At 37.0% G+C, this 26,210-nt stretch overlaps 1 protein-coding gene across 5 annotated transcripts in view; it reads right to left on the bottom strand.

Annotated features, from left to right (window-relative positions):
- PTPRK (protein tyrosine phosphatase receptor type K) overlaps positions 1 to 26,210 on the bottom strand; it is a 382,123-nt gene that overhangs the window by 3,882 nt on the left and 352,031 nt on the right. For 2 of the 5 annotated variants that reach the window (XM_053973379.1, XM_053973380.1), the window contains exons 15-29: positions 25,255 to 25,415; positions 23,106 to 23,141; positions 19,254 to 19,438; positions 17,399 to 17,486; positions 16,494 to 16,570; positions 13,819 to 13,855; positions 11,919 to 12,016; positions 11,101 to 11,217; positions 10,207 to 10,361; positions 8,956 to 9,091; positions 6,983 to 7,132; positions 6,242 to 6,415; positions 3,518 to 3,649; positions 3,162 to 3,287; positions 1,080 to 1,243 (exon numbers count right to left, since the gene is read on the bottom strand). In XM_053973379.1, coding sequence (XP_053829354.1) covers positions 1,080 to 1,243; positions 3,162 to 3,287; positions 3,518 to 3,649; positions 6,242 to 6,415; positions 6,983 to 7,132; positions 8,956 to 9,091; positions 10,207 to 10,361; positions 11,101 to 11,217; positions 11,919 to 12,016; positions 13,819 to 13,855; positions 16,494 to 16,570; positions 17,399 to 17,486; positions 19,254 to 19,438; positions 23,106 to 23,141; positions 25,255 to 25,415 — 1,836 coding nt within the window. Of the gene's footprint in view, positions 1 to 1,079; positions 1,244 to 3,161; positions 3,288 to 3,517; positions 3,650 to 6,241; positions 6,416 to 6,982; positions 7,133 to 8,955; positions 9,092 to 10,206; positions 10,362 to 11,100; positions 11,218 to 11,918; positions 12,017 to 13,818; positions 13,856 to 16,493; positions 16,571 to 17,398; positions 17,487 to 19,253; positions 19,439 to 20,587; positions 20,600 to 23,105; positions 23,142 to 25,254; positions 25,416 to 26,210 lie in introns of all 5 variants that reach the window. The other 3 variants (XM_053973381.1, XM_053973383.1, XM_053973378.1) reach the window with 2 other exon arrangements.

The raw sequence follows: 26,210 nt of genomic DNA, 5'->3' as shown, positions 1-26,210 counted from the left end.
CTCTTTGCAGCTCCAGTGGCTTTGGTCTAAGACATTTGTTTTTTCTGACCTTCCTCTCAATTACTGCTTTTGAATTCTGTCCTTACAGCCCATCATGCTACCCAACTATGCTGTAAGTCTAAATTCCATATGCATTAGAAATAAAAAGAAAAAAACGTAACCCAAGTTCAATGGCAAGTAGGACATTAGAAATAATAAAAACAATTTCAATGCCAAGTACATTTTCCACTTACTTCTGGAAAGACACCCACTTAACTTATGATATGAGGATTATTCAACCATATATGCTAAGGCATCACTGATTTAATAACTTGTTGACCTTTGGGGACGCTTCTGAACTATTTTAATCGAATTTCAAAGAAATTAAGGTAGGTATTTCTTCTTATTAATTTTGAGGTGGTGTAGGCAGAAACAGGTCACTAGTTAATTCTGAACATTTAAACCGAGCTCTTTTTTTCAGAGCAAGGAGACAGATTGATTACTCTCTGCTTAGGGAGAAGAAGATGCCGTCTTTTCAAAACTCCCAGTCCAGCTCCCATTAAAGTATCAGGTAAGCAGCCAGCAGCCATTTACCAACAATAGTTTTAGTATCGTGTACTGTAATAGAGCTTTTTTCAGATTTCCTATACCCATAGTTTTCAGTTTAAATCCCTCAAAATACTGTAGGCCTTCCTTTTGGGAAAAAATATATCACACTCTGTGCAAAAGAGACACAAAACCCCTCTATTTGGCACTCAGTATAAAAGACTTCCTTACTGAAACCAGGCAGAAGAAACAGATCTGAATATGTCTTGCACCTGAAAAACATGCTGTTATGTACAGATGACAGTACACGTGGTATCAATGTAGTATCACACTCAAAATACTCATTCCTTGACCTGACACAGAAAAATCTAAAAGTTGAATAAAAGCCAACCTACAGTGGTAGGCAGTGGTACTTCTTTATTTTTTTATTAAAAAAGTAATAGGCACAGGTGCAAAAGAATGTATCCATAAGAATGCTGCTTAAATTAAAGTCAAGAATTAATTTATAAGGATTTATTTGAAGAGCAGCAATTGACTTTCTCCAAGTTACTCACAGGCAATGGATGATGGTTCGGCCCTCCCCTTCTTCACATTCCTCTTGCCATTTTTCAACCTGGAGAATTAACTTCAAGAAGGATCTTTTGGAAGCTGGTACATCTCTGTGAGAAGCCCATCCCAAATACTGGAACTGCTGCACCATCAGATAGCCCTCTTGTGGCTGAAGGAAATCAAAGGGCTTTAGGTCAAAATGGCACCTTTACATCTTGGTTTAGGAAACCAAAATATAAAACTAACATGAAACCTAGGTGTTTATATTATGGAGATTCTAACATGTGTACATTGCATGGTAGGGCCACCAGTAATTCCTACCACCTCAGTTCAAGAAAAATGTGAGAAAAGGTAAAAAAGGGAGCTACATTGAAGACCACAGTTTATCAATCACAAATGCAACCTATACTGAATTCTAAATCAACAAATACTCTAGATTCTTTAGATTCCATGTGACAAGGTTGCTTAGCACCACTAATCAATTTAAAACATCACTATTAAATTCTTAGACTCGCAGAAATAGAGATACATTTGGCTCCTATTAATGAACTGACCCCATTATAAATGAAAAATTAGTAATACTGGTGCACAAACATGACAACTGTCCTTGAAGTCTTCCCTTTGTGCCAGACTATGATAATCATGACAGCCTTGCTGCCAGTCTGAGCCTTCCACGTGCTAGATGTGACACAGAGAGAGCTTTGAATAGAATTTGACTGTCACAAGAAAGGCCTCAATAACAACAAGAATAAATACTCTATCTAGTTTGTTGAAGCTGAAGATGACAAGTACGAATGTGGATTTTAGAAAAGTAACAACAGAGCAGAGAGATTTTAAAAGCAAGGCTTATGAGCAAAAGGACATAGGAGACAAAGAGAAGTAGAAGAGTAGAAAATCAGAGCATCATAAAAAAGGAAGAAATGGGAAAAAAAAAAAAAAAAAAGAGGAAATCTCAAAATACAAGAAAAAAGTGCTATGGAGTAATATTTGCCAGTGTCCCCACACCTTAGTTTCCTGTAGTTTCCAAATAGAGCTGAAAATGTTTTTTGTAATTCTGAATATAAGCAAGACAAAAAAAAAAAAAAAAGGAGTAAAATACTAGCCACATGAAAACTGGTTTTTGCCCTCTGAAAAATGAAAATGTGACCAAAATAAAACAAAAATAAAACAAAATACATGAAAGATCTAAGATCTTTGTGTACACAGTAATTAATTTTCCCCATAGTATTTTTAAGATTAATGATAGTTAAACAAATGCTCAAGATACACTAGAAATTGTGATAAGTTCAGTATTGGATGGAAGATAAAAAGCATTCATGGTAAGTAAATAGGGGTTGCTGGTTAATTGCACATAGACTGGTGGCACAAGCGTCTGTAACTCTTCTTGGTAGGCAATATAAATTCATAGAGGTGAGCTAAACAGGAAACACTGTGGCAAGCAGGGTTTAAGAAAATGCTGCAAGAGTGTGGAACACTATAGGACAGTAACAAGATAAGATGGTCTAAGGAATGAAAGAGCTGACAAGAATGCAAGACTGGCACTGCTACTGAAGTTGAGAAAAAGATGATAACTGTAGGTTGAGGCACATTGGTGGCAGAACCCATTAGAGGCAGAGGAATTTTCAGGGTTTTTCACACCCTGCTTTGCAGGGTGCCACAGTCTGCCTTTCCTGTTGTGGTTTTCACATCTTAGGCTGAGAAGGTGCTGGTTGCCTCAGTGTTTCTGTTCGTGATTCACCACAGAAAACATCTTACCAAAGCTATGAATAAATACATGTTCATTACAGGGATATTTCTTTTACTGCACACCAAACCAAGAGAATACAGAATACTTCTCACACATCAAGCAGAATGCCTCCAAACATCTAATCACCTTAAAGCTCTCTCTGCTTATTGTAGAAAAGTACTGCAGCTGTAGAAAAGTACTAGAAATCAGTATTAGATACTGATGCTTGACAGACTCTTTTCTAGGTAATGTCTTATGAATATTAGCACTTTACTGTTATTCAAAATTAAAAAGCACAAGAGCCTAGAAAGCATGAAAAACAACATATTTTTCTGTCACATATTGCTAGAATAATCCTTACTCTTGTTAGATTGCATATCCTGAAAATTCTGTTTATGACGTCACAGTCCATTGAACATGACATGCATTCCACTTGGATGGGGCCGTACCGCAGTATCCCTTCCTCGGGCCAGTATTGTGGGCAACCCTGTGCCAGAGCAAAACAGGCATAATTAAATGGCAAATTACAATCTGACATTGCCTTATTCCACTGCAGACATCTCACCTAACCTTTACTGAGCAACTAGTGTTGATTAGTCACTATAAAGCAGAGAATAATTGTAAAGTCACTGCACTACTCTACATTTTCATCATCTAGTAAATCCAGAGTGATTAAAGGATGTGACATTACATGGAAAACTCAAGCTCCAAACTAACCTGTGCTAAGTCGACTTCATTTAACATCACAAGAGAAGTACAGCCATAGTCGTACACTAATCTCCAGAAATCTTTCACAGTGTTTGGTAAAGGATGTTGTGTGACGATAAAAGCTGCCGGCTGCCTGTAGCTCTGTAAAGGCAAACAATTTTATTAGTACCGGTATGGGAAGTACTTAAATTCCACTGAAACAGAACAAAACATAAAAATAGAACAAAGGTGTGACATCAGTTATTTCACATATCACTGAGGATGTAAAAGTTAAAAACACATTATCATCTCCAATAAGAACAAAGAGGTTACTCTGCTCAGGTCTGCCTTCTTCTTGGTTACAGAACAAGCCCTGCTTTTACACTCAGATATGCTCCGGGCACTGAAGATGTTCTTTGTGGCTCTGTTGAGCTGAGGCTCAGGCAATTCTGCTTTAGGCACACTGTGTTTAGGAGCCAAGCAGGGAACCTTCACCCTATGAAGCAAAAAGGGGTGCAGAGGTCTCAGAAGATCACCCTCTCCACAGTAGGTTTTATGTGAACTCTGTGACTGAACTGGGGACTAAGCTCAATCCCAAACTCCGTTTCACAGTGCATAGCCACAGGGACACCCACAGAACTGACTTTCGGGATCACCAGGACCCATTTCCAGCAGAAAGCATAAGTTCAACAGCAAAATCCTATTTCCTGCCATGATCACAGGTTGCATTTTCTGTATGCTGTGTTATACACAAATGCAAATAGGGACTTCCAGCCTTGCACAGTAACTGATATGCAACTAACAGTGGTGGGGCTACTTTCCTGCTGCAGATGTATTAGGAGCAGCAAGCAGAAGAGGAGAGATTGGAAGTCTTTTGCAGGCAATTTGTTACCATCCATGGAAAAGTAAATTAACCCAGGAGAAAGACCTGGTAGGGCAGATAAACCACTTTTGCTATGGAAGCTTGCTTATTTGAAGATTGATCTAAGGGATTGTTATGTGCAATATATCAACATATCTTCCAATAACTTGTTAATGTCTTTAGCATCAGTACTTGCTTGACAAGAGATTAAGGAAGTTGCTGATTTTTTTAATATGGATTTTTGTTACCTTTTCTAATGGAAGGATGTTGGGGTAGTAGCAGCTTATGTCCTACTTCCTAGAACTGTCCAGGGACAACCAATTTTGATTCTTCCCCCGTACTTTTAAGAAATAAAACAAGTCCTAGCTGATGTTTTCCTACCCCTCTTCCCCATAATTTATTGTGTTTCTCAAGAGAAAGATAAGGGGTAAGTTCCTCTTTCTGTTTTGTTATTGAAAGTCTCTTTTTCTTGTCCAGGAGTAGTTCCTTTTCTCTGAATAAATCAGTCTTAAAAGAAATGGCAAGAAGAGAAAAGGCAAAAAAAAAAAAAGCTTGTGCTACCTAAAATTTTAACCTTTTACTTATAACCTTGTTATATGCCTTCACTGTAATATAATACCTTTTATTTCTGCTGCTATTTTTCCTTTTATTACTACCATTTCTGCCTTTTCTAACTTGCCTCTGATTGCCAATCCATTAATATATTGATTGCTTGGTTCATGTTCTACCTGCCACATGCTGTTGCACACAAGAGTCCTCCTGCCTCCCACAGCCTGTGTTGCCTTTCTTTCACCCCAAACCACACTCCTCAATGCAGCTCTGTTGGTTTGTTCATAGCACATCAAATTTATCCAGGTGCTTAATGCCATTTTAACTGCAATTCTAAATATTTTTTGCTACCAGAATTCTGTTCACTGCTCTAATTCATCTGTTCAGCCCCCAGTGACACCCTAATACATTGGTCTTACACACACTACTCCTCTATTTTTTTTTTTTTTTTTTTTGACACAATAAGTTGGTTGTGAGATTAGGAGCTGCATTTTGCTACCAGTTTGTTTTCTGCACTAGCCTGGGCAGAACTCAAGGATGACTATACCAATCAGTGTTGATGATTTCTGCTGGTATTTGCCATTTTATTTCAGCATCTCTCCTTGACATGGCAGTTTCTGACAGCATTTCATTTTTGAAGAAGGGGAGATGCTCCTGGAAATCAGGCTACTTATTTAAGTATTTACTGTAAAAGTGGCTTTAGGGGCCTAGCTTTGGAAATGCTAATGGGAGGCACAGGCAGGTATCTGGCAGCACATGAACTGCTTTATTGCTCAGACACATATAAGTAGGTTCAACTCCATTTTTCCCATTAATTCACCTTTTCCGCTGACTGTACTTCTGTTACTCGGACTTCAACTTTAAAGAGCAGCAATTCAAAATATAAACAACAAACTCCCCAATTCTATACCCAAACATGCCAAGAAAACAATTTTTTCTTCTTCTGTTGCTCCTGCCTCAGTATAGAAAGAATTTTTTTATGAAATAGTGATAGCAACCTCATGTTCAGATAGATAACATTTACTTCGTAACAAACAGCAGATTTTTGAGATCCTGCTGAGATTTGAGATTTGGAGGTTTGGACACTAGAGCTTTATATAATGCTGTTAAAAAGGTGAGATTTCCAGTGGGTCCCACAAAGATGCCAAAGACTAAAGATAACTACCCTTCTGAACAAGAACACAAGCTGGTGGGACTTTTTACCTCCCCCCCCTTCTTCATTAGGACTGTTTTACTGGGCACTGCAGTAACAGAATTACCCTTTTTTAAACCAACAAGTGCTCTCTCTCACATTGCAGAGCTTTCCATGGCACACTATGCAGACAAAGAAGGTAGTCTCTTACGTCCATAAGAGCAGCATTGATGTAGTTGCTGCTCTCCCCATCAATAGTAATTAAGAAAGGCAGACATCTGTCAGGTGGCAGCATATCCATGAAGCGGTTCTTGTCGTGGTTCCTTGGCAAGCAGGCGATGCTGCAATCCTCCGCCTGCAGGCGAGGGGTCACAGAATTCAGGGTCTAAGGGAAAGAGGAGGCTTGTTTTAGCACACTGAGCTAACACACATGGGACTCGGGAGCCCTGAGTTTTACTGTAAAATACTGCAATATGAGAAAACATAAGGCATTAGCAAGAAGACAATAAATGCAAGCTCCTATCTGTTGTAGGACATTCTGGGGCTTTGCAAGGTGGGTTAAGCTGCAGGTATTAAAGGCACTCCATGTACCACTGAACACATTCTGCATGACACCATCCCTTCCGAAAGGAATAAAACAAAGAGGATCCTTTGGAGCTCTAAAAAGCTATGCCTTCGACGTGAAAATGCAAGCCAAAACTCTCTCTGGCTCTTACTCACTGGTCTTTATTTCAGACGGATATTTACTTCAATTTTATTAAAAGAAGGATATTCTTGTATTTAAAACAATTTTGCAAAGCACATAAACATGGGTGCTTTATTTTGTAGACAAAAAGTTAGGGACTAATTGCTATAAAAGTCATATGAAAAACATTCTCCTTAAAATAAATTAAATGTATCTAGAGGCAAAAAAATTGTTGTCACATCAAGAGTTAGTAGGAACTGTGAATACCTGAAACTCATCTTTGAGATGTGAAGAGTTTGTTTGAGAGTCTATTCTAATCATATCAAAATAAGCAGCTTTGAATTCACAGACAGGAATGGCAGTTTCTCCACACAGGCAAGCTTCTAGAATGGCATCGTGAATAAAGATGTACTGCTCCTGTCAAATTAGGAAAAGAAACAAAAATTGTAGCCATTTAAAACCAACAGATCTTTCCTTCTTTTAGGATAAACAGGCCTACTGCACACTCTTAAACCCATTCAAAATACTATCCATCAATACATTAAATAATGTTTTAATACAAACAGTCTTGTTCTTATTGGGGTGCAGTGGACAAGGATGTTTTCCTCAGGACTAATTTAAATTCAGTAAAACTTAACAGAACAGGGATAGTAATTTATTTAAGATGAGATTTTCAGTTTTCTTGTACTGCTTGTGGGTTTCTGTGCATATACCAAAGGCTTGTTTGCTTTATCAATTTCTTCTGACATTAGCAGAAAGTGCAAATTGCTTCAAGCACTACTAGTGTGATTAGCAAGTATTTGGCACGCTGCATTCTCCTTATGCATGTGCAAGCTAGTGCATCAGTTGCCTCATACCTGGCTCTAGGCCAGTAATAAATTCCAGTGTGTTCCAACAGAAGCACCAATTCTTCCCATTTTTACTAACTTGCCTTGAGAGAGCCTGAGTCCTAGATGATTGCATTACTATTTCAGTTAGACCTTCTGTCAATTTTTTATACAAAATGCCCATTATATTTACTCACCCTGTGAGTAATAGATGTAAACCTTTTCTAGAACTGTGCCAGCCTCACATAGCTACTGTGAATACCAACAAGGTTCTTAAGAGCACAAAATTTAACATGTGTGCCTGTAAAAGCAGCACATGTCCAGGGACCACAGTCATCTTCTGGCTCTACAGCCTTACCCATACAGCTATGGAGCTATTGGCATCGCTGTTGACTGTATGACCATCACAAGAATTTGATACAATGACAGCTTTGTTTTGCTAAGCAAGTATGAACCTCTGAGAGAAGGTGAGAGGTAAAAGGCAAAAGGGAGAGGAAGGGATAATAGTAGATGTGTTAATCTGCACATGCAAGTGCAGATTACACTGGGAGGGTTAAAGCAGTCGCAATTAAATACTCCACCCCATGCACTTCCCAAAGGTTAATGGGCCTGTAGCAGGAGTAGTTGACCAGGACCATCTATTGTTCAACTGGCATAAGTTGCAGCATGGAATAAAAACTGCACCAAATTACACTGACATGTTTGGCTGCCAACTGTAGAGATTTCCATGAGGTCACAGGTGAAATAACATCTCAGGCACATGTCCTTATGGAGGACAGGAGAGAGAAATGGTGAACCACTTCAGGTAATCTGCCAATATAAACCAATCTCCTGTGTTTCTTTGGAAGCTCAGTGGTACTCTGGTGGCAGAGTGGGAGCTGTTAGAACTTCATTCCTAAGGCAATGGTTTTATTATGAAGCTGCTGAAGGTGTGTTGAAAGACTAAGATTAAAAATATGGAAAAGATTCACAGCAAGGTTAATAAAGCAAACAAAAACAGAATTGAAAAGAGCGTGTGAAATGGACATAAAGTTCACCAGTAAATTTATAGATAAAGTACTGAAGAATGTCTAAAACAAGTGTCAGCCTGCTGAAATTCCACCTTTAGGATCTTCGGATTGCTAATACCAGAGCTGGGGAGAGACATCCCAGACATGCCTAATGTAAAGTTTTCCCTGAAAAAAATCCTTCTTTCTTTCCTATTGTTACCTAGTTAGGAGGGCACTTGTTTCTGTGAAGATTACAAGAGTTGGCAGATTTGTTGCACCACCCTGGTTCTGAGTGCTTTTGCACTCAGCAATGGTCCCCAGTGGAGGCACCTCCTCAATAGGGCCACCACCTGCTCACTTTGCAGAGTCACAGTGAAATTCACCTGAAGGTTTCAAAAAGCATCAGGTGCTTCAAAGGCTGTACCTCAGTTTGTACCATGTTGATACGCCGGGAACGCAAAGCTTTGACACAGTTGTAGATATCCACAACACCTTCTCTTTCTGCCATATCCAACATGATATCGATCACGATATAACAGCCTGTCCGTCCAGCACCAGCACTGAAAAGAATCGGTAAATACTGTTAGGAACAGCCCCAGAAAAACATGTACAAACTTTATAACCGTTATTGAGAGCATTCTTATAAAATCATTCTGTTTTTTATCACAGCCACTATCAAATTTTTATCTTCTCTCCTTTTCATCATAATGTCCTTTAAATCTTTTGATGATTTCAAAACAACATTTTTCCATCACATTTGATCCACTAAGTAACAACAAAAAAAAAAGTGTATTCCTTTTATCACCCAGATCAATACTTAAATAAAAAAAATAAGTTTGTTTAATTGATATCTGAAGACTGATTAAACTTATGCACTTCAGAATATAATAGATCTTGTTTTTCTTTAATAAGACTAAGAATGATTTTTAAGTGATCTATTACAATAAGAAACTCAAATGTATGTTTTACCAGCCAAGTTCCAAGCTAGTTCAGACAGCACATTTAACAATATCCAGAAGATTCATTTATGATTTATTTTGGCTTTACATAAAGCTAGGGACAGTTTTTGCACAGTGAATTATTAAAATCTGTAAAGGCTGAGTAACTTCATCTACAAAATGTAATTAAACATTTGACTAAAGTACTTAGATAAATCACACATTTGTAGAAACCAAATTCTGTTTATCAAAGGATAGTGTCCCAACAATATAACCATGCAAAATCTGCACAGGAGAATCATTCTGTATTTGTTGCCACTAACCTCATTCCATCTTTCTTCATCTACTTGCTTACTTTGCTTTAAATTACTAATCTGTTCAGACATTATATGCAACACCAAGCTATCAAAGCAGATGCATCTACACTCACTCTCAAATGCTGTCACAAAATTGTTGAAGGCTACCTAAAATGATAGCCTGGAGTACCGTGATTTAGTATCATGATTTCAGCTGTTGTGAGAAAAAGAAAATCTCAGACTATTCCATAAAAGAAAGTGTACTAGAATCTGGTTATTTTCAAACATTGCTGTAGACAGCCAAATCCTGCTGCAGTGTGAATTCAAAAAGGGAAGAATGAAAACAGAGCACTTCAAAATGATGGATGCTTCAGAAGAGACTGCTGTAAATAACCATAAAAATAGTTGTGAAAAATACAAATCTATGCCTTTGGTACACACCTGCAATGGACAACAATAGGCCCTGCACTAGGAGGGTTAGATAATTTGACTCTCCGTATAAAGGAAAGCAGTCCTGTGGCATTGTAAGGAACTCCATGATCTGGCCAGCCAGTGAAATGAAACTGTTTAACCTCACGGATTTCATTGTAGCCCCTCTGTAAAAGGCAAAAAAAAGGTTATGAAATTCGAAATATTTCACAGACTAGATATTATCTGGCTCATATAATTATCACACATATTGATAGAATCTACATGCAGTTTTCATAATTTCATCAATTATTTAAAGCAATAACCCATAGGAAGCTTAGAGATGTCATTGAGTTATTTTAATTTTGAAGTTTGTAATTTTTACTTTAGACATTAGGTATGCTAGTTTTGCTGCACTGAAGATTACTTTAGTAGACTTTGAGGCATTTCACATTGATTTTCAGAAGTTTTGCTAACTAGGGCAAGGGCCTGCTACATTTAAAGGCAAGTATGATTTAGCAGGAGACCACAACTGTATCACATAAAGTAGTCACAGAATTTGTCCTTTGATTGAGATAGACTCAGCAGCGGTCAGAACAGAGGGCTAAGGGATGAACAGCAGGCATGACTCAGAATCTGGTACTTGAGTTTAGCTCTGAAGTGTGGCTGTGGAGAAGAGGTGACTGTCAGAGAGGAGATGGCAGCAGTTGACATTTCTGGGGAAATTCAAAGTCCTACAGTGAGATGAATGCTTGGGTAGTGCTGATGCAATGCATAGCTCCCATGGTAAGGTAAGGCTGCCTACACTGCGGCCCAGCTAACAAGCCAGAGGGATTTGGCATTCCACAGAAACATCAGCACAGCCTTTTTCATCCTCCTTGCTACCAGGAAACAGTATTTTGCTAAGCCTTTTCAAAATGTGCTCACCCTTCCCAGAGTGAAGGTCCTGACAACGTATTCCGCGAGGGGCTCCATCTCTACACAAGTCACTTTGAAGTCCCCATAAACTTCAGTGTCGTCAGGCCAGTACTTGTAACACTTGACCTAAATAAAAAATGGGTATTATTTTACACCAAGGGAATAGAAAAGCTTGAGGATACAGTACTGCATGTACTGCATTACACCACTTTTATTTCCAAAATGACCGTGCATTCATGTGGCTTGTCATGGCTAGTGGCTATTATGTCAAGTTAAGCACTAGCTACAAGGAGTTTCCACTGCTTTACACAACTGCATTTAGGTGCCAAATTCACTTCTAAATGATAATTTGTATTTTCTTTAGTGCTGAGCTGTGGAATATATTTCCACTTATGCTAAATTGTGATGCATTTTGTACGCATAATCAAACTGTTTCAAGTAATCCCAGATACTTTATAGACTTTCCTGAGGTATGTGTTACTGCTAAACTGTAAATAATTTGCTGATTTCTAGCCACTGATATAGAAGCACATTTCCTCTACTACTCTTCTTATCTGAGTAACACTATACAATCTATTCTGCTGAAATATGAATTTTGGATTCAGACAATTTTCCACTGCGCATGAAAGCAACACAGCATCAGTTTTCAGAAGTTGCTTTTAGACAATACCATAACTGCAATATTGCCTGGACTCCTTCCCCTTGCCCTCTCAGGATGCAAGGCTACCTTCACAAGACCCTTCTACATTCTGCCCACAGTATGTCTTGCCAGCAGGTTTTTTCTTTACACTTGCAGCATTAAAAGAAAAACAAATCCAAAAACTTACTCTTCCAACTTCCACTAAATTTGTGACCATCACAACACAAGCTGACTGCTCCTGCCATATCATTCTCCAAAAATCATAAACAGTCTCATGAACTGGACCTGTAAAAAAAAAAAAATCCAGTTAATGTTCTGCAAAAAAGTAACAGTCAAAGTGAATGCTAAGAAAAAAATACAGTGCGTTTCAGAGCTGATGCATGTGAGCACATTTGCTCAATGAAAACTTTGTGAAACCATATCATCGTGCCATTGTGCCGGTTTCCAGATTATATTATTACTTCTGACCAGTGCTGGATATTGTCAATTTAACTGAACTACCCACTTGAAAGAATATAATGGCAGGTGTTTCATGCAGCAAAATGACAGAAGTTGCTTGAGAACTACAAGGACACAGCAATGTGTGACTGCATGTATAGTTACACTTCTGGTTTTGTTTTACATTTGTTAAATGCAATGTGTTGAGAACGAATTTCTTCAGGTGCTCATCAAGGAGATGCCCATGCCAGAGTGAAGTAAGAGGCAGGAGGGTGCTGGTACAGATACTCTGCACTTACTATCCACTTCCTGGCAAGCATGAATGCACAAGTAGGCACTGAGCTAGACACTTCCCCCTGAAGTGTATTTAAACTAACTTAAGTACTTTTTTGTGAGGCAAATGAGAAGCACATGTTTAAGTTTTGCCTCTTGCTCTGCTGCAGCGACACGTTCAGTTGAGTGACAGAGGCATTTACCCTGTTACAATAATCTCCAAAACAGCTCCTTTACCACCATCCAGGAGTACTATAAATATTACTGTATATAACAGACATAGAATCACAGAATTATCTGGAAAAGACCTTTAACATTATCAAGTCCAACTATAAACCTAACATTGCCAAGCACACCACTAACCTTAAGTGCCACATTTGAAGACAGACACATTCTTTCATGTGCTAGATCAAAGGCTACACACAAAAGCAGCAATAAATTTTTCTCTCCTTTACACACTACTATGTGCAATGATTTGCATAGTAAAACAGAAATAAAATACAAATATAGACTTAATGCCATGTAGAGACCTATTTAGGCATCACTTATACAAAAATAAAAAACAAATGTGGTCAGAACTCTAAGCATCCCGCTTTGAAATAAGTCTTTACTTTGACTTTCCTGTGTACATCTACAATCAGCTGAGGGACAAATAATAAGATATTTCCAGACAGCTATCCAATTATGCTGACAGATCAAATAATGGCACACCTAAATCTAATTATTTTTACTTTAAACCATAGCCTCTGATATTTCAGTGCAATCTTAGAATAATCTATTTGGTTTTTCCCATTGTGAGGAGTTTTATCAGAAATACAAACCAAAAAATATTTTTTTTCTCTAGCACCTCTTTTTATTAGTAGGGTGTTATACGATAAAGATTTGCCTCACTCCTTTGTACAAAAAGTCTTTGTCCTCTGGCCTTACTTTACCTAGATTTTCTGAAAGAGTTTAATTTATCATTACTCTCTTCACGCATCCTGGACCAAGTTGTAGATAGCAAAATAAAACATTGTAATATGGAAAGAAAAATGCCTCAAGGCAGGTTGAAACTGTTCTCTTCTCTGTCCATGTCTCTTTTCTCTATTCATCTTCATAATTGGAAATCATGGTAGTAGTTTCTGATTTTATCAGCTGAATTTATCACTGACAGATTTGCTCAATAGCTAATTAACGATAACAATACTGATAAATTAGTGCCATTTTTGAATTTATTCACAGTCCACCCGAACATACTATGTTAATTTACCATAACACAAGATGACAACTCACAATACTGGGTATGCTTTATTTTCATCTACTCCTATTTTACCTAAACACTGTGGAACTCTACAGAGAGCAATTGTTTGATTTGATTAAAGCTGGCAGATCCTTACCTTGGGTTGCAATGTAGTGACTTGGTCTCTGATATCCCTAAAACAGCAATATAAGTTGGTTTGAGTACCATATTAGTAACAGAGAGTGGAAAATAAAAGCAGAAGGATACTACAGAATCCTTATATCTAGACAACATTTTCAGAACAAACCAATATTTAAGAGCACCATGAAGCTCAAAACCTAAAAAACCAGTTAATATTGAAAAAGTTTGAATGACAACAGATAAAATGAAAATAAGAACATCTGACTTGAACAGACATTGTAGTGTACCAGGAATACTGAACTCTAGATTGGTCCCTTGCACCTAAAAAAATAGTCCTCTATTGACATCATTTCCCTAGCTGTATATATTTTGGCTTTTATTTTAAATTTAATAAAAATTCTCTGCCACCATATTATCTCCCAGCTGAACTGTGTTCCTACCTTAGCCAATATGAAAAAATACACATCTTTTGTCTTCTAAACAGAGAATCACTGTAAGGCCCATAGAGGAATGTGCCTCAGCCCTAACTAATGGGGACAAACACATTGGTGTGTGCACAGAATCAAGGTCCTCCTCCAGTGAAATCTGCTCGACTGCACAAAGTGTGCATCAATTACAGTGGGCATGATACACACAAGTACATACACAGTCTTACACACATACATATGTATATATATATATATATATATATATAGGTAAATAGGTAACCCTACACAGCTAAGCCTTTCCAGATAGCTGGATCTGTGCCAATGCTAGCAGCACTAATTGTCCACATAAAAACTACAAGACAAAGAGCTACTGCTCTTAAGGAAATAATTCAGAGTATATTTTGACCAGTGCCAGCAATTTAACTACAAAGAGGAAGGAAAGTTTAGTGTTGCTGGTGAGAAGACAATACTGAGTTTCACAATGTGGAAATGTTCATAACTCCAATTATTCTCCAGGTTAAGTTTTATTAGACCACTTGCTGGAAGTATTGCATTACAGGGGAGTACAAGCCCTTGGATTCCTGGTATTCACGAGATGCTACTAAAGTGAAGGATTTCAGTGTACCCAAGGAGTTTATATTCTTTTCCACAGACTGCTTCATTATTCTGTCTAGAGTGAAAGTGCCTTCCTCTGGGGCTTCTAAAAAAATGTTTGAATATCTTATTCTTGGCTTTACAGGAGACCAAAATTGCATCAAATGACAAAAGAAGTTTTCTTGATGTCCTTAATATCAAGTCACAGCCTAAAATTATGGAAGTAGAACCTGTGCTACATGGGTTTACACTCAGTAATGCTTTCAAGAAGAAGATAAAAGTGTCACTTAAAAATTGTAAAATACCAATTTTAACTTGTGGCTTTCTTGTCTGCTTCTAATGAGATTCAATTCATTCCTAAATAAGAAAATCAATATCCTCAGGGAATTATTAAAAAATCTGTGAGAGTTTTTTTTTTGTTTAAGGCCCCAGGCAAAATATCACAGGCCTATCATTTCACAGATTGCCATGTTAAAACATCCAAATGAAAAAGACATATATATCTGGAGCTAAATCTTTGTATCCTGGAAAGTCAAAAGGGTCTTAAATAACTCATCAACTAAAAGCGGTCAGGAAAAACAACTAAGGTGAAATTATAAAGAAAAGCAATCAAAGCCACATATTTCAAAAACACTTCTCATAGCTATTCCACTACCTTTCAAATGGCTTTGGAATTAATTTGAATACAACAACTTGTTTATTCCTAAGGTGTTAATTAGAGAAAAGTCATATTGTGTTAGTCAAATTGCCTGGTAAAATTTGAATCAGTTTTTAAAGTTTATAAACAAATTTGTATTCTGATTAAAGTATGGAATTTCAAATTTTAGAGATTTTTTGCAGAAGTAAGGAAATTTCCGTGTTAATATATATATATAGATATATATATATAGATATATATATATATATAAAAAAAGTGTTTGTGTATATACTTTGTAATAACTAAATTAGCACCTTAAAGCAAATGCCAGCTAAATAGTGCTTGTCTAAAACATTGTTAAAGACAAACAAACAAAAATAAACCCAACCTACAAATGTCATTATCCCTCCTTTTTTTACTAAACACATATTATGACTACTCCACAGGTATATTTTCAAACAACTACAGCGCAGCATACTATCTAGCTTCTTACATATACATGGGAAGGGGAAAAGAAAAGCTAGTAGCCAAAATGACCACTAAAAAATGGGAATAGCAAATTCTCTTTAACAGATAGGCTCACCTGAGTTACCTACAATCCAATAATATTCAGGGCTAAGCTAAAAGCTAAATTATCTTTTCAAAACAGGTACAAAAAATATTCACACAGAAAAGAAACTTTTAAAAGGAACAGATGAGATAAATTAGATGAGGCATGCATAGTTATCAACTGATAAAAATAGAAGAAGAAAGTAATTAATAACAATATCTATATTAAATATTTACAATAGGATGCTGTTATTCACATATAGTGGTACTTACATCCCTGTACAGCCAAATCTACAGCCCAAACCAAAGTCAGATGTGAAAGAAAGCACAACAATGTCAGTGAGTACTAGGACGTAGAACAAGGAAAGTGTACATTTGTTCTTAATAAAAGAAAGCTTTCAATAAATTTGTAGCATAACATGCAATAATTTCACAGAGAGAAGCTGGCAAATTGAGAGGGAGAAAGCTTTGCATTCCACTCACATCTATGTAGTTGGCATTAATGTAATCTGAAGATGGATCATCTTCAACAGGTTGCAAAATCACCCTGGAGTGGTCATCTGTAAAAACCAAGTGGTTACGGAGCCTTTTTGAAGAGTGATTTTTAAGAAAGATATTAACGATAAGTCATCTAAAGAACCAAAATCAGCTGGCACAAGCACCTCACAGTTTACAATCCTTAAATCCAAACTGTTTACACAGAAATACAAAGAACCATTTTGTCTGAGGTCTGCAATTACTACAAAAAACCTTCACTACATTTCATTAAGTGCAGCTGAAAAGTATTGGCACTGTCACAAGTGGTTAAAAAGACACAACAAAATCAGGTTACTTGCTCAAAGTCCCTTTCAACATCAGCTCCACTGTTGGTAATCTAGAAAACCAAAAATGCTGATTACTGTTTCCTCACTTCCAACCCAAGCCTGCTCAAGTTCATATTGAGACATTAATGAAATCAAGACAAAGGAGTTAGCAATGAACTTGGGATTTGATGAAGAGGTAACTCTACCCATTCAGGGACTTCTCCGGCACGGTGATTCCTGTGTGTTCAACTGCATGGGTAAAACAATACAAATTGCAAACAAACAGAATCAACATCCAAACGAGTGCCAGCATGTTGCTGATATATGCTTACCACAGCTTGCACAACAGAGATGCAAATGCGAAATTCAGCCTGAGTTATGAAAGGAAGAAAGTTGAACTGTGAAGAACAACAACAACAGCAAAAAAAAAAAAAAAAAAAGGCTGAAAAATGCACTGTTCTGCTTCTCTGCTGCAGGTATTAAGCAGCTGTGCCACCGGAGACTTGCAAAGGAAGAGAGAGCACGGCAAAGGAAGAGTAACACACGAGTAGAGCAATCGCTCAAACCGAGGACACCGATACTCACATGCTATAATGTTTCCATAGCGGTTCTTTGTTCTGTTTTGATCCTTCTTAGCGACATCCCAAGAAGCTGACTGCCCCTCAAAGAAACTCTATAAACAAAAATGTTCCGAAAGAAAACATTCTGACCATTAATTTATCTCCAAAAATAACAGTTTAAAAGAACTGCCCCACCATAAAGTAAGTTCAGCTTTGTTCGCCTGCCCTGGTCACCCAGGCAGTGCCATGGTACAGAAATATCTAGAGAAGAAGGGAGCCTCTGTCACTCTGACTGCTACCAGTAAATGGGCAACTCACTGAGGAACTCCACAGGGATTTCAAATCCTGTAATTGCCGGAAGGCTAAACTTGCTTACATATCCTTGCTATGGAGAAATGACAGTAAACTGAGAAAGCACAGAGAGACTGATCACTCTTTTTATAAGACAGTGTAATATATAGCCTGTTTACTACAGCATTACATTGCTTTCCATGTATTACTTAGTAAAACATCTTTCCTTCCTACAGAGACACCAGGAACTCTCCTCTGCCAGTGTTCATTGTTCTTTTTGTCTTTCCTCTTGTCACTTTTCCCTCCCTCTTGTCACTAGCAAAATTATTCTACATTTTTGAACTCTTAAGACTTTGATCTCTCAGTATTGATAGAAGTATTTCTCCTTGGCTTTCTCTTCATTGCCCGTAGATATTTTACTGCTGTTGTAGGTCTATGCTATTCCTTCCTTCCAGATGATCTCTTATCCTGGGTAAGTTATCTCCAGAAAATACACAGTAGCCATGGAATCAGAACTTTAATGCACAGTCAGAAGCCCAAAGCAGGGAATAGATGTCACATATAGAAAGAGAAGAAGCAGCAAGCAGGAAAACACCTGATATGGCATCAGGGACCACCCTCCCCCCAGCAGTGGCTGACACTTGGTCTTAGCCTTGAAGTTAGGCAGAGCATAACAAAGCATGTTTAAGTAAAAGAGAGGAAAAGAGCATAATATTCTTTTAAAAACCACACATTTATTTATTCCAATTATTATGTTTACAGTAGAGACAGCTGCAGAAAGGAGAGAAGGTTGAAAACTGTGTCAGAAGAGATTGCTTACTCAGAGAAAACTTGTAAACCTAGCTGTATTGTGAGCAACCTTGGCAGTCCCATTCCCATCTTTACTGTATGTCCTCCCTGATATTCTAATCCCAAAGAATCACAACAGATTCAGAGATCAGAGGCAAAATGAATCTGTATTCATCTTCTACCTCCAGAACTGGGAATTTTTTGCTTCCATTTTAACATTAAAGTTGTAAGTAGTCGTGCTCAGGCAGGTTTAATTAGAACTTCAAGACGTTACTACCCTTATTATCTCTTTACTGCTTCTCAGCTGGAGCTAAATCCCAGTATTGCCCTACTGAGATGCTAAAATAAATCAGGAGAGTGCTTCCACTCAATGTTTCTTGGAAAATCAGGCAGGTTAAATTCTTTACTTTAACCTAATCCACGAGATGTGCACTAAAAACCAGGAAGGTTAAATTCTTTACTTTAACCTAATCCAGAAGATCTGCACTAAAAATAGCTCACATAACTAATTACAGCATTTCCACAAAAGAGTGGCAACTTCTTACAATATGTCAAAAAAGGTTCTTTTTATATCCTAGGGAACACACAGGGATTTTCTACCAGGCAGTTGTAAAGGCCCAAACCATTGGACTCCATTTACTGTTTCACTTTTGGGTTACATATATAAGAATCTTATGCCTGTTAATCTGTTTTTCAAACCCATGACATTTAGTTCCATCCTTCTGCAATACAATGCAAACAAAAGGCTCCCCATTTCTAAGGGATTTTTCCTAGCAAAGCCCCACCACTGGAGATCTCACCTCATACTCCTCTTTAAATCCATAGCTGTCAGAGGTCTTCATTAGGTTAATATGCTGCAGGAGATCAGCCACCCTGATGGCAGGGTGCAGCTGCCCAGTCTGGTACGGGGATTCTGTGCCTTCGCAGAGATAACGAGGGACATCCAGGAGTCGGCTGGACTCTGCTGTTGCACTGTGATTTTCATCTGTATTCACAAGAAATCAGTGCATTATGTACCCACAGAGCAGTAAAACCTGCTGCTATAATATCAACATCTATTTTTAACATCTTCCTTCAAAAACATCTCTAATTTCTGAGAAGGCAAAGCAATTACTCTCCAGCACATAAATACTATGAAGTACATAAAAGAGTTTAACAGCAAACACATACAAAAGTTTGCAGTCCTTCACCCAGTAATAAAGATGTCTGAGGGGCATTTTATTTGATGCTACAAAACTTTATGACATTAATGTACTTGGAAATTCCAGACTCTACCAACCAAAGTAACTTTTTAAGGGCTAATACATATGAATAGCAATATTACATCTTAAACAATAAATTAGAATAATTCCACAGTGGTATCAGCGCATAATTTGTCTAAAGCCAACAAAGAGTGAACTGAGAACCCCATTAAAAAAAGAAGTAATTATGCCACCATTTCAGAACACCACCTCCGCTTAGGAAGATGAATCAACACTGCAGAGTGGTCATTTTAACTCAGGTCTTTTAGTAGAAAAATGAAACTTGAGTTCAGTGTGCTGTTTCAGTCACAACTTTTTGCCCTGTATAAGCAAAGAAGTTTCTTCTAACGCTCTCTCTGTGCTACAAGAATTCTCATATCAAAACCAAATGTCAAAGATGTGATCATGCATGAAGTGATCACATTTTGTCAATCCCTTTTGTGAAATAGTAATTTTATTCAAATTAGTAATTATCAGATCAAATTAATTTGAACAGGAAGTAAAATTCTAATCTAAGTAGCTACTGAAATAAGAAGTGCGTAGTCAACCCCTCCGAAACTTCTTTGAAAACAGTTTACCATTTTCCTTGCAAACGATCTAGATTAGGAGGCAAAACACCCTATGAAAAAATTAATTCCCCAAGGGTTGGATTTTGTACAATTACACCAAAATGTAAACACTATTCTGAAATTAAATCTCCTGAGAAACACAACTCTTTGAACTGTCACCCGAGTTACTAATTTCAGTACCTAATTTATGCCTCACTAACCTGCCTAACAAGATGAAAGACATGCAGCAGTCATTTTTTATTGTAGTGTTACCCATACTAAATCACACACATTTCAAACCACTTCAGGATTTGTAGTTCTCCCCATTGCTCATAGAATACTTACCAGTAATAGGCACTTTAACCCATTGAAGCAGCAAAAAACAATGAGTGAACAGAACATGAGAAATTTATTTCAGGACTATATTAGAAAATGGCTAAAAGAAAGTGACATTCAAAGTTGTTAAATCTTCACAATAGGTAACAATGAAAGACATTTAAAAATGTAAGGGCCACATTATTATACTATCAGTGTAATAATGGGGACTTGGGAAAAGCAGAGTTGTCACACCAACTTAGTGCTAATGTACACAGAATGGAGAGCAGCATTAATAACTTATATATGAAGAAAAAGAGAACTGGTATAGCTACAAAGTAATAAGAGTTTCATATAAAAAATATGTTCTATGATTTAGAACCTATAAAATATTCATCTTCTCTAAATAAGGCAGAAGAAAACTGTTTTGTCATGCTGGGCCAAGCAAAGGCTATATTAAAATGGAGTAGGCCAAATGTTGCAGTCCCAAAGGAACAAGGTTACAGATACCCACCTTTTACTACATGGTGTGCCCAAAAACTTGTACATTTCTCTCCACTATTTCAGTTCACTCTATGAAAATTAGCACCTCTTCCAACTATAAATGGTTTGCTTATATGAGGAAATTATCATGCCCAGAATATCATTACCAGGAGATGAAAAAGCAGACAGGAACTATTAAGCTGTTCTTCATTTAGTTCCTTGCCCTCGGTATTCATAGCTGTCTGTGGCTGTGTCTGCCACAGCAGAAAACAGCATGGCAGTATGGCACTGAGTTCCCACTCATGGTACCATGAGCACTTCACAAGCACAGGATCAGATTCCAGAGTTATCTTGATTATTTGGGAGACCATGCAAAAATCAACAAGGTGAATTGAATGGTGAATGCAACAATAGCATGTGTTGGAAAGGGAAGTCAAATATATAACTACAAAATGGAGAATGGACTGGAAAATAATTGTGAATTTAACATGTAACTCAATGCAACATGAACACAATAAAAAGGAGAAAATACAGTTCAGGTAACAGAAATAGTAAAAGTGGGGCATGGGAGTACCTATTCCACTCAGCTCAGCATTAAGACTTCTTCTAAGAATGCTACCTGATTTGAGGCACTGCAATTTAAAATTCAACTTATGAGTTGGGAAGCTGGAAAGCATTCAGACGAAAATAATGACAACAAATTTAGAAAATGTCACCTACAAGATGATGAGTGAAAGAACTGGGTTAAACTCAACTAAAAGGGAAATAATTGAGGACACGAGCCTTTCAACGTAAAAAAGTTGGTTTTGAAAGGACAGAAATGTGCCACTTTTCCATATTTTCTATGAGTCTCTCAAAAGGAAATGGCTCAATCCACAGCAATGAAAATTTAGTCTAGATTATCCTAGTTAGGAAAAACTAGGGGTGAGCATTAATAATACTTAGTAGCAACACCAGTTAGCAGTAATTAATACTCAGAAAATTGACCTTCGGGTCCCAAATATTACTAATATGAATCTAAATTGATTCTTACTAAGGAGGACTGAGGCACTGGAACATTCCAGTGTAAGAGCAAAATTCTGTTTGCTACGCATTTTTAAAACATAATGAGACAATTCCCAGAAAGAATCTGTATTATATGTATAATATCCCTCCTCAAAACAGAGAAGGGATTTCATTGCCCCCAGGTCCCTTTAAGATTTACTTATAGGAATATAATTTTCATCATGTCTATATCTACTTTCTATGTCTATATATAGACATAGACATATAAATATGTCTATATTTACTTTAACATCTACTTTCTGATTTTTGTCTTTTATGCTAAAATAACCGCAGCAACTGACTGAAACTCAATACTGCACACTGAGTTTATCCAACCAAGAACTTGGGTACAAATTCTACTTTTATCTTTTTATTTTTAAAAAAGAAAAACATCTCTAAAACCTGCATTCAGTATTAGATGAGCATAGACATATTCAGCCTGTCCATTTCAATGTATGTTCTTCTCTGTAATATAAGGCCAAAGCTGAAAAATTTACTTGTTAATGCCAATTAAATGAAGTAATTTTATAGGCATACAGAAGTACTTGTTCAGAACATACAAAGAAAGTTCTTGTTTCCTCTTAGATATTCTATAAGTTTTTCCGTTTTCTGTTTTTCTTTTCATTCCTGTTACTTAGAAAATTGAACTTTGGGTGCCAAAAAATGTTAATGTGGACCTGAATTTTGTTTTTAAAGATCTCTTAATAGAGCTCTAGTTTCACATGTCAGTTTATTGGAATTCAGTTTCAAAGCTCTTGGGAGAAAAATTTTAGTATTTTCCATTTACATATTTCCTCATTTACTCTTCAGTTAGCAGTGACTAGAAATAACTTCTTAATGAGGACATAAAATAATTTTTATTCTAAAATTGTTGTCAGTCTAATTCTGAATTGATGAACTGAGTGTAGAATTATTTTCTGGCAACAGCATAGTTTGACATAAAACAAGCTGTTTCAATGTTCAACCATGCAAGGAGACAGAACTCATGCAGGAACGGATAATGAAGGACTAGGGTCCTCACCTAACACAGCTGTCGGCACAAGTGGATCATTGGGCACTGTAGGAAAACAAAGCCCATGAAGAAACACATTACCCTTAATTTGTGTATTTTTAAGAACAAAACCAATACTTCAGAGTATGACCAAATGATAACTAAACTCCCATTAATTTTGTTACAAGAGAAAACCAGAATGAATACAATTCCAGAAAGCATCATCAATAAAAGAGGTATGAAAGGCAATGATTTCAGACTTTAGAAATGTAATGATAAGAGCCAGGAGATCCTTACTGAAATGAAATAAAGAAGACATTACATGCAATTTAGTTTTTGAAAGGGCTCCTCCTACACTATTGTTTTTTTCACTTCACAATAAAGGTTCACTTTCATAGAACTCACTTCTTTCCTTTTAAACCCATCCTCTCATGTAATACTTGAATAGCTAATCTCAAAATAAAATGGTATTTCTATAAAGTTTTCCATGTAATTAAAAAAATTATATACATTTTTACTGTTAATAGCTTTTTTAATGCTCAGTACCAAAGAGATTGCTCATAATGAATATAGGAAAATCACAGATACACAGATGCAGATGTCTGAATAAAATTAATAGAATTTTATCTTGTGTTATCACAACTAGAACCATGCAGAGATAAATGCACTGCTTTGGACAGAAATGGCAGAATCCAGGATCTGTTTTGTTCCAGTCTGGAACAAAAAATTATAACATCAAAGTGTCTGTAACAGAATTAAGCTCCAGTTCTCAAACAATCTGCCTGAAAGTTTGTCACATAGCAGGAAACCCTGAAAGCTTGGAAGGCTTGTCTCAGCACAGACAATGGTCAGAAGAAACAAATCCTCCAATACACAAAAATTACAATCCTAGGATGCTAGAAACTGATGATGTTCAACTTCTTTGCCAGCCAACCAGGACAGCTGTGATGACAGGAGCTCATGGGCTTTTGGAATAACATCAGGCCATCTGAAAGGCTGCCTGACTGCATGGCAGCCCCGGCTCACTAACGGCCATGTAAATTCCAGATAAATTCTTAGTCTGGGATCCACCATCACAGTCCATATCAAACTGTCTCTGCAATCCTGCCTCGACAAATTTCAATGCCAATAAAGCATCAAACTTTGGAGACTTTTCAAACTGTTCCAGCCAAAACTGTAGAAAAAACACCAGGTTGATACTCCCATTTATAATTGGTTACGAGACACTTAAAATGTTAGCACTTAGCAGTTTGGTAAGCTTCAACAAACCAATCAATAAACCTTCTCCAAAACCCATTTCTCTTACAACAACCAGAAAAGAGCTTAAGAGCCTTAATGTATGTATTTTGCTCAAGCATGGTAAGCAGTATAGGAGACGAGAAGAGACATGGAGTGTCATTCCCAAAAGGTGGAAATTCAGAAGCAGCTCAGGCTGATCAGGTCTGTTTAAAGCCAAGTCCATGGACCTGTGAGAGGCTCAGGTTCCTACCAGCTCCATGGCAGAATTGTATGCCTTTGTAATTTATACACTAGTTTTGAAATATTCAGTCTGCCAGTGGAGTACCTTGCTTTTGGCAAGGTATAGTGCAGATGTTGGGAGGCAAGAGTGCTAAACACTGGCAGCTATAACCCTTAATAGTCAGAAACCCAAACTTTTTCCAAACTAGACAGTTGGCATATCTACAAAAAATGAATACAAATATAGAACAAATTTACAGATATATTAACAAGCTTGTTCCTAAACTTCACAAACAGCAATGAAAATTGTCAGTGTTTCCTTCTGTTGTAATGTCCTTACTGCCAAAAAAATAGAAATTAATTTGGACCTCATATTATTATTCATTACAGACATGGTGTTGTGCAGCAATATTTAACATGCTGGCATTAAATAATCTCATGAGGGAAAACTCAATTTCAAGTTTTAACTGAGGTATTCTGGAAGTATGATACTTTCCCTAAAACAAATATCATTGCATAGTGAAAGCACATGCAAATATTTAATTAAATAATTTGCCACATTCCAAATAAGGACAACATACAAACATCCCTACTCAACCTTTTGCATTACCATCATTCCTGGAAAACTTGGAGCGTAAAACAATTTTCCTTAAAAAGCAGAATTGTTTTCTGTGTTTCTATATTCACCTACACTCTGGAGTATCTATCACTGCCTACTTACATCTGGGGCTGAAGTTATGTGAGTCCATAAATGTGATAGACAGGGGATCCTCTGCATGCAGAGTGCTCTGGTCGGCGTAACTCCTGTCCATGGCATTCACCATGTGGGTCATCTCCTGACGGGTGGTTCCCATGGCATCCTTGCGCTTCTTTGCAAGTTTGCTGCCCAGCCAAAAAAAAAAAAAAGTAAACCACTTTAATATTTGATGAATGTTGGTGTCTACAGTAATCATCCTCTATAATCCTGAGTGACTGATAAGTTTGACTTACTTCCCTGTGTGCAATTTTTTCAACATATGATAAAACTGTGCACCCTGCTATGAAACAGTCACGGTCTTGTGTTTTCTGTACACACACAATGCTGTCATGGAAGTGCTTACTTTTGTACTCTGGCAATATTTTTTTTTTTTCCTGCAGAGTAATTACACTAATATACACAAATTAGAGAATATAATTACATTTTAACTGAGATGACAAATAAGATGCATCTGTGCATGCAGTTTTATCAACCATCTCAATTTAAATATCTATTTTGATTTTAAAAATGGATAATTCATTCCCCTTGCTTGTGTTGTTGGGAAAGAGTCATGTAACCTTCTAAATTACTTTGTTAGTCAAAAAACCTATGAAGTAACAAAAGAAGCATAATCATTCAATACATATTTGTATTAAAAATTTATATTACGCTTTATGTAAAAGGTTGTATTGCCCATTCAATTTACAAGATACGAGAAGATACCACACGATGGTCCTGGTACTTTGGTTCTTCGAAAAACAAAACCGCCCTTTATCATTCTACCCTTTCATGCAGTTTGGGACCATTGTGATTTCAACATTAACAGTCTTACACTCTGACGGTATCACAGTTAAAGATCAACCTAATCCATACAACTAAGCCCCTCAAACTAATAGCAAGTGCCCTTAAAGTGCATGCTTCAGAAATATCACTCAATTCTT

The sequence above is a fragment of the Vidua macroura genome, chromosome 3 (assembly GCF_024509145.1).
Source record: "Vidua macroura isolate BioBank_ID:100142 chromosome 3, ASM2450914v1, whole genome shotgun sequence".
Classification (NCBI taxonomy): Eukaryota; Metazoa; Chordata; class Aves; order Passeriformes; family Viduidae; genus Vidua; species Vidua macroura.
The sequence above is the reverse complement of the archived record's forward strand: the minus strand, read 5'-3'. Positions and strand labels throughout refer to the sequence as shown.